Raw genomic sequence first — 16,842 nt, 5'->3', positions numbered from 1 at the left:
GCCCGCCCGCGTCCCTGCTAGGCGGCCGCGATGTCTGACAAGGAATTCATGTGGGCCCTCAAAAATGGAGACTTGGATGAGGTGAAGGACTATGTGGCAAAGGTAGGAGGAGGTGGCGAGGGCCTGGGGTGGGCGAGGCGGCGCTGCGGGCTGAGGAGGGAGGAATGTGCACGGAGCCCTCCTCAAGGCCCTCCGTTCGGGGGTCGGCCGGGGGGGGCTGGAACGCGGCAGGAGCCGGACAGACTTCGTGAACTTTCTGTGGTGGTGAGGGTCCAGGCGGTAGGGCGCGCTTCCCCTCCCCCTCTTGGCGGCCCTCTCCGTGCCTGGGCTTGCTCCTTCCCTCACCCGCCGCCCTGCGCCCCTCCTGTCCCCCGGTCGACCCTCGTGCATGCTGGTGAAGTTACTATATGTCAGTAGGTGAAACTTCTCTGGATTGACAGCCAATATCCTAGTCCTGCATCGCTGATCTTATGTGTACATGCATATGCGTGGCCTTGGTTTGGTTAGCCTTCCTCTGTGTGTCTCGGGGCTCATCCTTAATAGGGTGATGCTAAGCTACTGGGTGTGTTGAGGCTTAGTTCATTAACCTTCTGTGAAGTGTTTTGATATCTAGTTAGGGCTAGTGCTACAGGAACAGTAAACATCAGTGCAATGGATGAAAAGTCTTCAGGTACATTGCAGTATTAGGAGAATGGATTCTGTCCTTACTTGCCTTCAGTTGTCAATGAGGTTTGTGGGAAAAGTACATGTATATCAGTGCAAGATTCTGCTTCGGTGCATCCTTAGTGTTCAGGAATATTATCTAACATCTGTTACATCAGAGCAGAGGTTTACATGTAATTTAACTATAATTACTTAGATCTCTGAACAAGTTAATGATTGTTTTTGGGAGCTTGGCACATACTGACATATCTTGCTGTGGTGACTTAAGTTCTTCCTACTCCAGTTGTCAGCTTTGGTTGAAAGTTACCTGAACTTGTAGTGCTCTTGGCAAAAAGAAATGTGTGCAAGTACTTCCAGCTGCTTTAGTACAAAGTCCAACAGCTTAGCTTGAGTAGTCTTCTCTGACAGGTTCAGCTAAGCTACTGGACTTAGCATCAAAGTGGCTGTGCGCTCACATGCTCTGCTCTGTCTGTAAAGTGCTAGAGGTAATAACTGGGAATAATATAATTATCCCACTTCAGCTGTTTGTTAATGGTCATGTACGTATGTCTGTGTAATAAAGTTGCATACTACATTGATGTGTCTTATTTCTTTTCAACTTTGGGAGCCTCCAGGGTGTTTTGCAGCAGGTTTAAATTTTTACTACACTTTTACAGGAATTCCATATATATCTGGAGAACTCATTGCACACTAGTGATTAATGGATCCTTGTGTATCTATTGCTGAGGCAAAAACTTTGACAGTAACCATCTTGAGTCAGTTTATATCTACAAGATCACTGCAGTACTAATTACAAAGCTTTTTTTATATTCCCACCCTTCCTGAGTGGCACTACAACTCGTGTAGCAAATGGATTTATGTGATCACTCTTCATCTGCTTCAGTGCGAAGTCAAATACTTAGTTCCATCCACTACTGAAAGAGGCTTGAACCAGCCTGGATGATGCTATAGTAAAGAGGCTGAAGGGCATCATCTAACTGCACTACTGAGGCAGATATTTTCAAAAGAGAGATACTGTCTGTGTTTACATGATTACAGTAAAAGAAGCCTACAATCCTTGACCAGTCTTACATTTTAGAACTCCAGTGTGGAACGTGAATAAACTATGGGAACTTTCTGCTTATTTGTGACCTAATGGTGTTCATTCTTTTCCACCACTTGCAAATGTGCTTTCTATAATCAGCTATGGAGCATCCTACTTGCCAGTAACACAAGACGTCTAACGTTTTCTTTTCAGTCCATTATGCTTGCTTGACAGATTGTGGGCTAGTAAACTCTTAGCCTCATTTCCTGTGGAAACAAAGCTTATATTAGGAAGTTTTGACTGACCCTCTTCTCTCCTAATGGCTTGTTAATTTTTTGGCTAATTTTTAGTAAGTTTTACAGGGGTACAGGTTGGTACTGGTGGGTTTTGTGAAACTAAGTTAAGTAGAAGGAGGTACCTTCAGGGAAGAAGAGAGTGTAAGAATGAGTTTGTTTTACTGCACAACAGGAAATAGGCATTGAAGAGGGGCAAGAGAACTCTAAATCCTCTGACTGTAGGAGAAGCTGCTTTTGGAACTTCACATTCTTGGTTGCTAAATCAATGAAATATGTGAGGACAAATCATGTGTTGGTAGTTAAGAGTTGTCTGAAAAGTATCTTTCTGTGCTGCATGTTCTCTTTTGACTGTCTTCCTTATCAGCTATATGGCTTTTGCTCCTTGCTGCTTTCCTGTTCTAAGTATGATTTAACGTCCAGGAATTTTACTTAAATAAACTTTGCAGTAGTAGAAATTTCCTTTCCCTGTAATGTGGGAGGTAGTCATATATATCTTAACAGTTTGCATCTTAATAACATTCTTTCTTGTCCGCCCTCCTGAAACTTTTGTTTTCCAATTTAATTTGTTTTGTTTCTTGTTCTAGTTTTGTTTCCTCATTAGTTGATTGGAAACAATACAGCTTTTAACTATAATCTTGCAGTTTTTCTGCCAATTACAACACAAAGGGTTTGACCTGTGATTTTGTTTCATATCTGAATGGCAGGTCTTGAAATGCTAACTAGATCACCCTGGGCACTTTAAAAATAATAGTATAAATGGATGTCATTAATGAGGCTGTAAGAGTTGCATTCTTGATACTTCACTTGCATGTAATAAGTTGTGGAGATTCTGTCTTTGGAGTCATTAGTATCTCTTTCACCTCAGATGTGGTTAGTAGGAACCAAGAGGAAGGTAGCTTAATGGCTCACAGACTTGGATTCAAACAACAGGTGAAACTTAAAGTATAATATGAAAACCTTTCTTTTCAATGGCATGGTTTGTCCTCTTTAAATAAAGAAAGCTTCGGCCATTTCAGCAGTTCTTGGACAAAGAAAGGATACAGAGGCAGAAGGAAGAGTCTCCATTTGCATTTTATTTATTTCTATGTTACGAGATCTTGCATTATCCTAAAGATACTTTCTTCAGAAAGAATCTTTTTTCAGAAAGAATCTTTCACAGAAACAGTCGTTCTGAGAGGTGGTAATGAAACAGACAAATGCCAAATATAGTGCTTTGTTGCTTAGCAAAAGGGATTTTAGTGCTGCCAGTCTGTGCATTTGGAAGACATTGTTGGCTTCTACTTGATAAAAATGTGAAAGATTATTTGTATAGTTTGAATAGTCCCATAAGAGTTCTTTATTTTTGTAAAAAAACATGTTATTAGTCTATATAATTCTCATCTTACAATCATGTCAACTTTTTCTTTATGGTAAATGTTAATTTCTACTGAAGTACTGTAGTTAGTGTGTTATGCTAGCAGTTAATTATGGTGTCATCTATTTTTATGATGACTAGGTTGAAAAGTAGTTTTACTGTTTGCTTTCCTTGATGTGTTCCTTTCAAATATAGCCAGACTATGTTGGCTTCAGAGGTCTTTTTGCAGGAATTGAAGGGATTGAAGGAATTCTGCGCTCTTCCCACGTACATCCACTCAAATTTTTAAAATTCCACAATAAAGCATAAGCTTTCATGGGAGCAGACAAATCAAATGTGCAGTTAAATGTATGGGGAAGACACACGCAGATGAGAAAAAAAATTGCTTCCTTCAAGGGAGGGAACAAGGGGTTAAAAAGTACTAGTTAGAAGAAGAGTAGGGTATATTAAGCCTGCAGAACTTAACGTGAATGGTGTTTGCTTTTCTCCTTTTCTTTATCCTCCTCCACAATGAGGAGAATGAGATAAGCTGTACAATTGCTTAAAAAGACTTCTCTATCAACTTGTACGTGTAATGTTTCCAATCAGTAGTAGATTTCTCAGACTAAATATAATTCCTGTTCAGTCAGTAGGCATGAAGTTTTTTGCAAGATAAATTTGGATTTGCAAGAAAGAGCTTACAATAAATGTTTGTTCTAGAGTAATTTTGTCTGCCATAGCTTAACTGAGAATTCCACACTTCATGAGCTGCTGTAATCCCCTACCTCATTGCTTCCTAAACATACCACTGCTTACAGTTATGTTTGGTAAGTCAACTAACCTAATACTATAAGCAGATAGGACTGTCAACCAAACTGGAAGCACCAGATTTTTAACAGCTGAGAGAACTGGGAGGAGGTTGAAGTGATGGTAGGCTATGAAACAAGTGTTCTTAGAAAGCATGTATATGCTATGCTTGCCTAGTAGGCATGACTGGTGTAGAGTCTTGTTTTTAAATAACAAAACAAACAAAACCAAATCCCTAGAGGACCTTCAATAACTGCCGGAAAACAGCAACTACCTATGCATCCTTCACAAAATTGCAATACTACAAACAACCTGTCGGTTCTTTGGGATATAATGATGCTTGAATAAATGTCTTAAGAAATGAGGAGAACTTGACGACTACAAAACAGACTAAACCAAAAACAATGGTTAGAAATATCTTTTTGAAAAAGTGGTAGCAGTCAGGGGTGTAGTTAATGTCTAAGTGTTGTCACAAAGACACTTAAATATGTCTGCAAGAAGTGTGATTAGACTAGAGAAATAAATAGCTTTTAACTTTTGTGGGTAACCTCTATTCTTTTGAGTGTCTACTGAAATGACTTCTACTCCTTCAGGAACAAACTAAATGAAAACAAACACTTAAATTGTCATTATATATGGGTGGATTACTTGAGTTGCAGATTAACCATACCGTGGATACATTGAACTTCGCATTGTCTTGCTATGTTGAATGCTGAAGTGCACTTCATTATTATGTCTACATTGGTATCTGGATTGGCACTTGTTTGGAAACAGTTTTCTTGCTGGGTTTCAGTGCAATATAAGTATACCTCAGTAGTTTGTCCAGGAGCGTATCAGGGCTAGCACTGACCTGGGAGCTGCTGGACTGAGTTTATCCCCTGTGGAGCCTCTCGGTTATCTCTGTATTGTAACTCCTCAGTGTTATGCCAGTACTTGTACTATGTGGGTTTTTCTTTATCTGGACTGTTCTAGGCGTTCTGTTTTCCTCTTGATTACTGTTCAGTGGGTTGGAGTGGGATTGCTAAAGATACAGCTTTGTTTTACGGCTTAGTTCTACTTAAACTTGGTGTTCAATTTATGTTTTGTAAACTTAAACATGATGATTTAAACCTACCTTTTATGAAACAAGACAGTTGCTTGCTACTGTAACCTGCTGTGTGAGCACGTTCCATATTCATGGTAGAATTACTCCTAACTAAAATGCTGTGCATGTACTAGGAAAAACTTTCAGAAGAACACATCATTGCAGCTACTTTTTAGTAGTGGCTACAATGAGATGCATGAGGTTGATGAAAAGACACCTTTTCAGGATGGCTAGTTTCTCCAGTCTGATACGAAATAGTCTGAGGACACATGGAAAAGAATTGCTCACAGGTGTTACTGGTTTGTGTATCAGTTCTTTAAGTAGTTTATAGGAATAGATATAACTGATTCTGAAGCCATTTTCATCTGAAATGCAGTTCATGATAACACTGATCACGAATCTGGAACTGCTAAATGTAGCAGTATCTTTGAGATGTTGATCTCAAGCCTATAATCAGTTTGTTCATTCAGTTGGCTTCTGTGCTCTGAAATTCTTGGTGGCTTTAAGAGCTTGCCTAAGTATGTGAGTCATGTTTGATTTTTTTTTTTCCATGCTTAAATAAAAAAATAGGAACTTCCTTATTTGTTTCTGTTTGGGCTGTTCTTACCATGCTGACTTGTCCTGTGTCTAATTGGTATTTGCAGCAAAAAATAGAGAGAGGGTGATCAAAATCAGATTCTAATAAGACTCTGCATTTAAATTTTTGTTGCTGAAAGTTTTACTAATGTATTCCATTCCCTAAATTGAAAACGAATTTTCTGTGCTGTGGATATATCCTTTTTTGTCTGAGTTTGTAGTCTTTAGCATATGCATTACGAAGCATGACAGTCCAAAGTTAGGAATAGGTTATGAGTAACAAGCAGAGAATTCAGTGATATGAGGAAAATACTTCTAGTACAGCTCCTTTTCTTCTTGCTATCCTTTATTCTAACTTCAGTTTTCCCTTTTGCATCAATTTTATCATTATTAAATCCTTGTTTTTCAAGCCTACCTCTTGTCTTCCAATGCAGTTAGTTAATTTTGATTTCAATGGGAGACCATATGGAAAATGAGTTAAGCTTTCCAAAAGTCCAAGAGAACAGTTCTGCAGTGGTTTATATTCTCTCTCTTTTGTTAATTTTGTTTTCTTAACAAAAGAAAGTTGTGTTAGTTGTGAAGGTTATGCATTGAATGTTGACTTGGGTGCCATGGAATTGGTGGGTCATGCAGGTCACATAAGTAAAAATACTGAATGAGTAGATCTTGCAGCAGTGTCAAAATGTATAAATAAGGAATCCCCTGGACAGGTCACAATAGTCCGAACAACTTCTATATGTTTATTCTGAAGGAGCATATGGTTAGCTGTTAATGTATCAGGACTTGAAAGTCAAATATTCTACCAAAGTTTAAGCAGAACATAGTGGACTCAGAAATGCAGAACTCTCAAGTCCAAGAATTTTTGAGACTGAAAAGCCCTTTAAAGGTTTAGATGAAAGATCAGAAGAGAAAACTTAGGATACAGGAAGCCAGGGGATGTATGAAAATTGTATTGCTTGAGTTACTTTTTTAATATGCATCCCCAGCTAAGTGTTCTTGGCAGGTTTTTTTATGACTTTATGTTTATGCTTTTTTGAACTTCTGACTATGTGTCCAGACAAAAGTGTGAAAAAGTTACTTTGTCCCTAGTTTGCACACTTCCAAAGTTGAAGGTTTGTATTAAGTTGCTCTTTTCTTCCCTCCCTAGGAAAAGCTCCACCTTGAATGTTGTATTTACCAGCCAATACAATTCTGTGGAAAGAGGTAGTCATTTGTGTAGATAGATCTCCTATTATTAGGACAAAAGCATTAACTGGAATTAATAAGTGCTGATAACTGACCAGTCTGTTACGTAACAACTGTTTTTCTTACAAGTTGCAGTTTCAGCAGTTTTGAACAATTAGATGTTTTTCTGCTTTAGCTCGTTATGAGGAGGGATAGGTACAAATTAGCTCAGCTCATATCAAAGTTTGAAACTTTATTGGATGCTGGATATGCTATTGGCTCTTTTTACTGCAGATTGATGCTAAAGCCTATGTTGATTGTGACCACCAATGGCAAATTCTGCAATCACATGCCAGAGATGGGGAGGGAAACAATGGTTTCCTTTAAATGTTTACAGGACTAGTATCTCTGTTGCTGTCTCATGTGGTGAAGTTCTGTAGCTCTCTGACTTGGAAAGCAATCAGTGTTAATAAGTCCTATAGAACAAGTTATAGTTCTTGTCTTAATTCTCAGTTTGACTGGAATGTACTTGTGTGTGTATTAGTTGGTTTTTTGTTGTTTGCTTTTTTTTTTTTAAGTAAAGGACAACAAGTAAGTTGATGCTATCCTGAAAGGAAATGAAGGAAAGAGAAATACGGTGTTGTAAACACACAATGCATATGTGCATGAATATGGCTTTGAAGTAGCTTTGGGGATTTGGGTTTTGGTCCTTTTTAGCACTTTGCCTGTTTTTGTGGTCTTTATTAAGTCTTTTGTATGCAATGTAATTCTGTGCTTCAGTGCAGATACTATGCCAAGGGTTACTGTACTTCCCCAAAGACAGGTATTTTTTTTTGTAACTTACAGTATTGTCTAGATTTTTGTCTTTTCTTATATACATTGTTGTCTTCTTCACTCGTTACAGGCCAAAAGGGAAATGGTGAAATCATTTTACTTAGCCGTCAGCTACACTTTGAAAATCAAATAGAGTAATTGCATGGAGTGGCTAATAAGCTGAACAGACTAAAACATCACTAGAAAGGTATTCTGGAGATTTGCTTGTCATACTTTCATCCAAAGTTCAAAGAATATTCTAAAGTGTATCTAATTATGGAGTCAGTTTATAAAACAGAATTGTGTGCTCAAAGTTTCTTATGAGCTAAGATGAAGTCTTAATAATTATTGTTGAATGAATGATACTTTCCTTCCCTAAACTCCAATAACTTATGAACTTCATTTTTAACAAACTTGTGGCCTATAAATTAGTGATTAGCTTCAAGGAGGAAAGATGAGCTGGAAGGCCATTTGAGACAAAAGAGAGCTATACATAGAATTGTAGAAATAGAAATATTGCCATCAGCATATCTCTTCTCAACCGATTTGTTAACGATGCTGCGAATGCAAATACCATAGGCAATAAATGTTTAAAAAAGGATTTTTATGTTTGTTCAAAAACAATCCAATACTTGATTTGGGTAATAAAATTGTGAAGAGGAGGTTTCTATAAAAAAGATGGGTCAGGAAAGTGTGTGTGAGGTGAGATCTGCATTTCTATGCCCTGTATAAAAAAAAAATTGGAGGATCCTTGGTATTCAAGTGAGGCATTTGAGAGAATCTTTATTTCTTGGATTGCTGACTTCTCAAGAACTTCAATAATAGTATTAACTCTTCCTTGGCTGAAGGGATGGATATTCATCATGGTTTAAAAAATTGAATTTGGCCTGTAATAAAACATTAATTATCTGTTATTTAAATTTGTCTTGGAGATAGTAACTCAACAGTAAATACATTTTGTTTCAAAGTATGTTCCTTTGCTTAGAGTATAACATGAAATACAGGCTTTAGTCTAGTTCTTCTGACGAGCTATTAGACTGTATTTACTAAAGCATTTTCAATACAATAATTCCTGGTGAAATCTGGAGGAAAATAACTGAACTTTTGTAGATGGATTATTTCAATTATAGAAGTGCAATATCAATATTGGTAAGTTTTAATGAAGTATTACACTTGGAGTATTCGGCTTCACTGTATATAATTAATTTACAGAGTCATTCTGTGGATGTTAATGTGTATGGGGTTTTTTAAGTATATACTGTTTAGAAAACAGCATTTATTTTATGGATTTAAAAATAGCTTTTCTGATTAAGTGTTTTACTTCCATATTTTGTTTTTGCATTATTGCAGTCATCAACTGCTTCCATGTGTCAACAAAACTGTGTTAAGGCACAAAATGTCTAGAACTCATTACTACTGCTTTTGATATTTCATATCTTTTTATACATTGCTGTGTAAAGAAAATGTAGACTTAATGTGCACAGGAAAATAATGTCATTAATCTTATATGATTAGATCTTATATTTAGAAGCTAATCTTCACTGCTTTGGGTTTGACAACATTTGATCTTGCCTTGGACATATCCTTTCTTTAGTTTCTATCTAAGTCATGCTTATGATACTAAGCCCCAATCATAACATTTAAATTCAGTATTTTTTTTAAAACTATAGCAGTAATTTTTGGAAGATAGACTTATCTTCCTGTTTATCCTCTCGTATCTTCATGATGGCATACAACCTTAACTTTGAGAACTCATGTTTATTATTGTGTGGATTGTTTTTTTCTTTTCATTATTGTTAGTTTTTAGATCATGCATAGAAGTCAAAATATGAAGCTGTCATTAATTGAAACTGAAACCCAATAGCTGGCGCCTACTGTTCTCCTAGAAGGAAAACAGTCACTTCCTGTGCATTCTTTGGACAACGTGTACTGAGGATTTTTAATACAGATGTTGATGTTGGTGGTCTTACAGTAACTGAAAATTCTTTAATTCAAAGCTAGCAACTAAGTGCAGAATGGATTGGTAATTGCTTTTATTCTGTGCTCGTTAACTTTTGGAACAATGATCTAATGATGGGAATAGCCTGAATCCTATTAATAAACCTTTAGATTGCTTTGTCTCTGAACTTCATATTTTATCCTAATATAAACTCAGTACCAAGGAAGTAAAGAATGGTACAGTGTATTCTTATCTGTCCAAACTTGCTTTCAGCATTCTGTCAAGCTTGAGTTTGTGTGAAACTACATGAACAGGTGTTTTGTAGGACATTTTTTCTGTTTTGATAGTGTCATCTGTTGTCAGTCTGCTGATTGAATTACTGAGACCTCATCTGATTTCTGATACAAGTGTGGTTAATGTCTGCTGTTTAGCAATCATCTGGCACCCATGTGGGCTGGAATATTTTCTGCTTAGTATACCCTTAAAGTGGGTATCATCAAAACCAGATAAAAATGCAGCAGTGCTAAAACACGGACTCTGGCCAATCACTTCTGGAGGAAAAACCCTTTTAGGCCAGGTCAGTGTTGCCTGTGAAAATGGACACCGCACTGTGTTCAATAGATACAGTACTTAACACATCTCTGTAGAGTGAATATTAGTTATATGTCAAGTTAAGGTATGCGGTCATTAGATCTGGCTGCGGTTCCTTAAGAATCAGTGGTTAAATGGTTTTATTTTCAATTGTGCCCTCTGTATTGTGTCTGATAGCCAAGCCCTCGTGCTATAACTAAAGCATTTTAACTTTAATTACAAATTCTAACAATTCTTCTGAGTAGAGGTAACTTAGAATTTGGCTGATCATTGGCTGTTTCAGTTCATGATCTAGAATATTTAGCGCACTAACGTTCATCAATTAAAGTAGTACTGGACACAGAGTCTCTTGTTGGAAGTAACAACGCCTTCGCAACAGCTTATTCTGTCAGAGCTAGCTGCTGCCATTGCTCTGAGCTGTTGCCTAACAAAGAGGCAAGTGCTTTTGGACAAAACTTCTACATAGGAATTCATACGAGCTAAAAGAAGCTGCAAAACTGGTTGCTTCATTCCTGTTTCATCACTTACTAATGCAAATAGTCCACTATTTCTCACTGAAATCTTAGACTAAAGATTTGCGGGGGGAGAACAAATATTTTCAATAATGCACGTATTTGACAGATCTCTGACCCTGGGGTTGTAGCACAAGTTTCTAGAAGCTGTAGCTAGGTAACAGTAGGTTCATTACTGTTCTACAGAACCACTCATGTATCAGGTTTGTTTGCCTCTAAAAATGCTGATAGAACAACTGAAGCACAGATGGCTCAGTAATTCAGTTTATTTAGCAGTTGTTTCTGGAATTGGATTCTTTTGGCTGAGACAAAGGACTTCAGATTGCATTTGATTTTAGTGGATAAGCTAGGTACTTGTTTACCACTAACAAATGAAACCTGAAAAGTATGCTTGTTAAGTACCTTTTTGTCAGCTTAAGCAAAAATAAGTGTAGGGTGCTTATAAAAGCTTTTCAGAGTACTTTAAATACCATATCAAGATAGGCAAAATCCAACATCAGGTTTATAATTTTCTTAACTTAGTGTAGGCCAAGTACTGGTGGTGTTATTAGCAGTTGAGGCTTCTATCAAAATAGAGAGTTGCAAAGTAGATGTCCATGTATGATTAAAATGGGTATCTACATCTGTCTGCTCTGGTTGTAGAACCTGCTGCAAAAAGCCAACTGGAGAGGCTCACACTGTCATCAGAACAGATACCTCTTTTTGATAAACTGGTGAGGGTCTTTTAGAGGGAATGTTACGCTGAAATTCTTTAAGTAGCCTTCTTTCTGCTTTTTAAATACTGAAGCTCAGATGGGTGTGGCAAGCAAAACTAATAGCAAAGACTAGGTGTGGATCCAGAACAGCAATGAAAATTTGCTGTTGATGTCTGCAGCCTCTTCCACAGAGATTTAACTTTCTGTATTTAAGAAGTTCCCTTAACATCTGTTAACTTGATTTGTTTTTTTGATCATCATCTACACGATTTCTTGTGGATGTTTTTGCTATTTCTGTTTGTTTCAGTAAGATGTGATAAGAGGAAGGTGTAATGGCAGCTTATCCCAAATATTCCCCAAAACATTCAGGATAGAAAGAAGACAGCTGGGAGAAAATTTCTTGTTGCTCCAGGTTATGAAGTTTAGAGGACAGGGAATAAAAAACCTAGCAGTGTCAAAAAGGCATTATTAAATATCTCTTACAACACAAAGATAATCAGTAGAAAGGCTTAGCTAATGCAGTTGCTCTCAGCTGTTAAACAAAAAAACCCCAAACTTCTAGATTTTCTGAAATTCTCTAAGTGGAAAGTAGTTATCCCATACAATAAATCTAGGTTATTTCCTTCTGTTCAGTTGTCCACAGACAACTGTAGTCCACTCAGGCTGCAGTTGGAAAAGTACCGGAATGGTCAGAATTTGCTGAACCACTGAGCAACAACAGCAGTAGTCTCTCTGTGGCAGGCTGAACGCAACAAGGTTGTATTAATTTATTTAGTGGACTGTAAGTAATTTTTGAAAATATAGAGATTTTAAATTATAACTTGGATCCTGCACAAAATTTTTGCAGTTGCCATGGGAAAGTGCCTACTTGTAGTTAAAATGAGTTGATTTCTCAGCTTTGGCAGGAACTTAGTGCTGGTTTTTAACTGAAGAAATATGCTTCAAAAATCATAAACAATTCACAAGTTACAATACTTAATCTTTTTCCTTCCCTTTCTGCTCTTTGGACTTAACCCAACCTTTGAGTTATTAGTTACTTCACTGTGTTCCACTCTTGCTCTTGGGTTGTATATTGACCAGGGGCAACAGGGTTATTTTTCTTGTGAATCAGAAGACAGAGGCGAGAGAACTTCAGACTCAGTCTTGCTGAGCAGCATATATAGAAAACTGTTGCTTCTCCTTAGGCCTCCTGTACTGAGTAGTTTTTTTAATGCATCAGGTTGTGTGGAAATGTGCAATTTATCTTTTTCATCTGCTCTGCCCAATTATTAGTTCTGCAATCCCTGAAGTGTCATATGTCAAGAGTTTTTTCCTCTTACAGGAAAAAAATGTACAAAAGCTTAAATAATACGCTGTACTGGCTTGTGTTACGAGCTGGTCATTTGAATTGTTCTTGTTTCACATTCCTGTCCATTTTTATTAGTTGGAAAATGGTGTGTTAGTCTAGGGTTGTGATGAGATACGCAGAAGCTTACACAAATGCTTTCCGTGTCTAAAGTACTAGACTAGTGGTTCAGTTATCTTCAGATTTTTATTAAGACTGCTGATGTGAGGGTATGTCAACTGTAGCAATTTAAAACTGAGTCAGTTTTATGGATGCAGATATTTAACCTATCTGCTCTACCCAGCAGAAACTGCTTCAGGCTAATGCTCCATTTTGGTTACCATGACAAAATTTCTAGAGAAAATTGTATAGCCAACTTGGAAGAAGAAATTAATTTATTGTCGCTGTTACTTGAAGGTGTTTTGAGTAGTGTTGATTTTAACACTTGAAAACTAGAAACAAGTATTTTGGGAAAAACCATTAGGCCTGAATTAACTTAATTCATTTTAAGGGTAATCAGTAATTTCTAAGGACCTGTAAGAGTGTTAGTGTGGATTTTGGCTGGCTAAATCAGTTTATATCTTGGCATGAATGAAAACTACTTCAAAGGCAATGCTGCTTTTTAGACCCTGAGACTATCTTAAATGGGGGGGAAAACTCAGTTGAACTAAAACACCACTTCAAAAGACCAGAATATTTTAGGATCATTGAACTGAAGGCTTAAGGTGCAGACCAGATAAATATTTTAATGTAGTGAGCTCTGTTAAGAGCTGGTGTTCTATAATGCTGTCAGATTTCATCAGCATATTTTACAGAAATACATATATTGGAACAAAATACATCTACAAATCCAACTTTGGGTTAAGCTTGTCAGTACATGAATCAACTCTTTGGCAGTCATAAGGTGAGAACTAGTGTTACAAAATGGAATACATATGGAACCACTCCAGAGGCAGACTGAGGAAGATGATGACTCTCCATCAGGTCATATGGAAGAATCTGGTCTCTCGGCACATAAGCCCGAGGCACGTTTCAGTAGTAAGAAAACTGAGGTAGCAGCACTTGAATTTTCAGTGCTAAACCTCGGCTTAGCTTTTTGTGCTGTCCAAAGTGAAAAATGAGACCTTTTTTGTGTTTGAACTCATAGCATTCAACTTTAGTTCTTCCCAAGTCTTTCAAGAAAATTAATTGAAAACAAGGGTATTTGAGCCTCCAGTTCTGTGCTTAAGTAACTGGTTGGTGGAAGAAGAATTCAGGAGGTGAGCTATAAAAATCTGTTTCCATGATGGAAGATCAGATGGCCTTTTTTGATGTTATTTGAATATGACATTATACGAGATATGATGTGAGATGGTATTATTTGAAAATGAGATGATACCGCAGCCTGTCTGACGTAAAGAAGGTTAAGATGCTTCAAGGGCCTTTCTTTGCATTCTGTGCCTCAGTAATGACAGCATGAGAAATGCTCAGTTGAGAGAGTGCTTTTCAAGGCTATTGCTTGTATATTCAACTTGCATCCCTGGTCATGTATTTTGAGGAATCTGTAACAACACAGAGTTACACAGAAGATGAAAGCAAAATGGTCCACTGGAAGGAATGTAGAAGCATTGTACAAATGTGCAGAGGTGGAGGTATGACAGCTGAAGTTCAACTGAAGTTGAAACTAGCAAGCAATCTCAAGGCAGTAGAAGGGGCTAGTGCATTGATAATGAAAGGAAGGCAAAGGAAGGTCTGGACCTACTACTTTATGGAGCAGAGGACCTAGTGATAAAGTTCCTTTAAAGCTCTTTTGCCTCTGTTCTTATTGGTAAGGCCTTCCAGGTCCCTCCACCTGTTGAGAGTCTTTGGTAATGAATCACTATCCACAGTAGAGGAAGATGGACTTAGGGAATTCCTTAAGCAGGCTGGACATACATCAGTCCATGGGATCAAGTGGGATGCATCTGAGGGTGCTGACAGACCTATCTGATGTCTTTGTGGGGCTGTTCTGTCATCTTTGAAAGGCCATAGTGACTGGGGGAATGTTCCTGATGAATCTTAGAAAGCAAACATCACACTTATTCAAGAATGGTGAGAAGGAAGATCTGAGGAACTGTAGGTATGTCAGCTTAGCCTCAGTCTCTGGGAAGACTATGGAGCAAATCCTTCTCCTTCTAGAACCCATTTGACAAGACCTTTGCTGTAGGGTTACAATGAGATATCAAGTTGAAGTTTGTGGTATATGGACTAAGTGGACTGTAAGGATGGTGGAAAATTGCTTGGACTGTTGGACGCAAAGGGCTGTGATCGGCAACATCACTTCTAGGTGGTACCTGGTTACCAGTGGCATCTATCGGGTTAGTATTAGTAGCACTGTTTAACACTTTTATTGATGACCTAGACAATGGGATGGCTTTACTGGTCAGGACTCTAAGTTAGAAAAAGTAAACCTGTGTACCTCTGCAAGCTGAGGACTAATTGGCTAGGTAGGAGCTTTTTAGAAAAGGACTTTAGGGTCCTGGTGGACATCAAGTGGCAGATGAGTCTGCGGTGTGCCCTTGCATTACTGAAGGCCAGCAGCATACTGGGCTGTATTAGCAAGAAAACAGCCAGCAGGTTGAAAGAAATTTTTCCCTTCTTACTGCTTCTGAGGTTGCAGTACAAGTACTGTGGCCAGTTCTGGGCTTCCTAGTATGAGAAAGGCATTGACATACTGGAACATGTTCAGAGTCAAGAGTTTGGGGGCTGTCAGGATTGCTGAGTACGTATGAGGAGATGCTGTTAGAATTGTGGTAGTTTTGTTTTTTTGGCTTTTTTTTCTTTCTGAAGAAGATAAAGGGAAGATTTTATTGTCTTTTTTTACCAAGGGCAGGTTATGGAGAAGTTTGCTTAGAGGTGCACAGTGAAAGTGTAAGAGGCAGTAGTTCAAGTTGGAATGTGAGAAATTCCAGTTAGATGTAAGAGAAAAATATTGCACTGTGAGGATGATCAAGCCCTGAGAAGGGGTTGTGCCTAGAGAGCCTGTGGAATCCTCTGTCCACAGAGGTGTATGGAACTCAACTGGGTAATGTCCTGAGTAGCCTGGTCTGATTGGACCTAATTGAAGCAGATGTTGGACTAGATAACAGAGTTCCCTTTCAGATTTAAGTAGTCTGTGATTTTGTGAGTCAGTAGACTTACAAGCTTGTTGTATTAAACTGTCCTTATATTTTTAGATTATTAGTCAGATCTCAGGAAGTGTGGTATTTGAGTTTTCCCTTATTACAGCCAGTGTTTATGACCCATGGATTAGTTATGTAAAAACATCATTGTATGTTTTTACTTTTACAGCAAGTAGAATAAGGGCAGAAGTTTTTGTTTGACTTACAATATTCTTAAGCTTACAATTATTTTAGAAATTGTAGAAAGACTGACCTTGATGAATAAAAGTATGTAGGTTATGGGGGAAGGGTAGTTGTTTCTGCTGTATTGTTTTTAAGGGTTCTCAATCAAGGTGTTTAGATCTGCAGTGCTAGTGAGGTAACTTTTGGATTAGATGAGCCCCAGAGCTGACATGTGACAACAGTAAACAGTTGAACAGTCTATAACATAAAACTGAAACAAACACAGGTTAAGCAGTGAGCCTTGGCTTAAATACTTAAAATACAACCATTCTGAGAATACAAGTAGAATGACAAAGATAGCTAAATTTATTTATATCTTCAGAATACTTGTATGTTGTTTGTTTTGTTGTTTTTTGTTGGTTTATTTTTCTAAAGTCTTTCCAGAGATGGATGAATCTGGAAAAAGTTATACTGGAGAATGATTGGAGGGGTTTGAGCTGACTCAGACTTTGAGAAAATGAAGGAGAGTATTAGGGGAAGATTAATACACATTAGTTCCTCCAGGGCCCCCACATTGTGGAAGTGCAAGATTGTCTGCTAAACCCTGTTTGAGTATATGGCTAATATTTTTCAAGGTGTGGTTTGTCCAGGCTTGCTCTCCCTTTACAAAACTAAGGAATATGTTGCTCTGAACTGATTTCAAAGGTCAGGTTATCTAT

The 16,842-nt window shown here is 37.8% G+C and overlaps 1 protein-coding gene across 1 annotated transcript in view; it reads left to right on the top strand.

Moving 5' to 3' along the window:
* MTPN (myotrophin) overlaps nucleotides 1-16,842 on the top strand; it is a 35,607-nt gene continuing 18,765 nt past the window's right edge. The window contains exon 1 of the mRNA XM_010289448.1: nucleotides 1-102. Within this exon, the coding sequence (XP_010287750.1) occupies nucleotides 31-102 (72 nt within the window). The 5' untranslated portion in view covers nucleotides 1-30. The remainder of the gene's footprint in view (nucleotides 103-16,842) is intronic.

The sequence above is a fragment of the Phaethon lepturus genome, unplaced genomic scaffold (genome assembly GCF_000687285.1).
Source record: "Phaethon lepturus isolate BGI_N335 unplaced genomic scaffold, ASM68728v1 scaffold8866, whole genome shotgun sequence".
NCBI lineage: Eukaryota > Metazoa > Chordata > Aves > Phaethontiformes > Phaethontidae > Phaethon > Phaethon lepturus.
The sequence above is the reverse complement of the archived record's forward strand: the minus strand, read 5'-3'. Positions and strand labels throughout refer to the sequence as shown.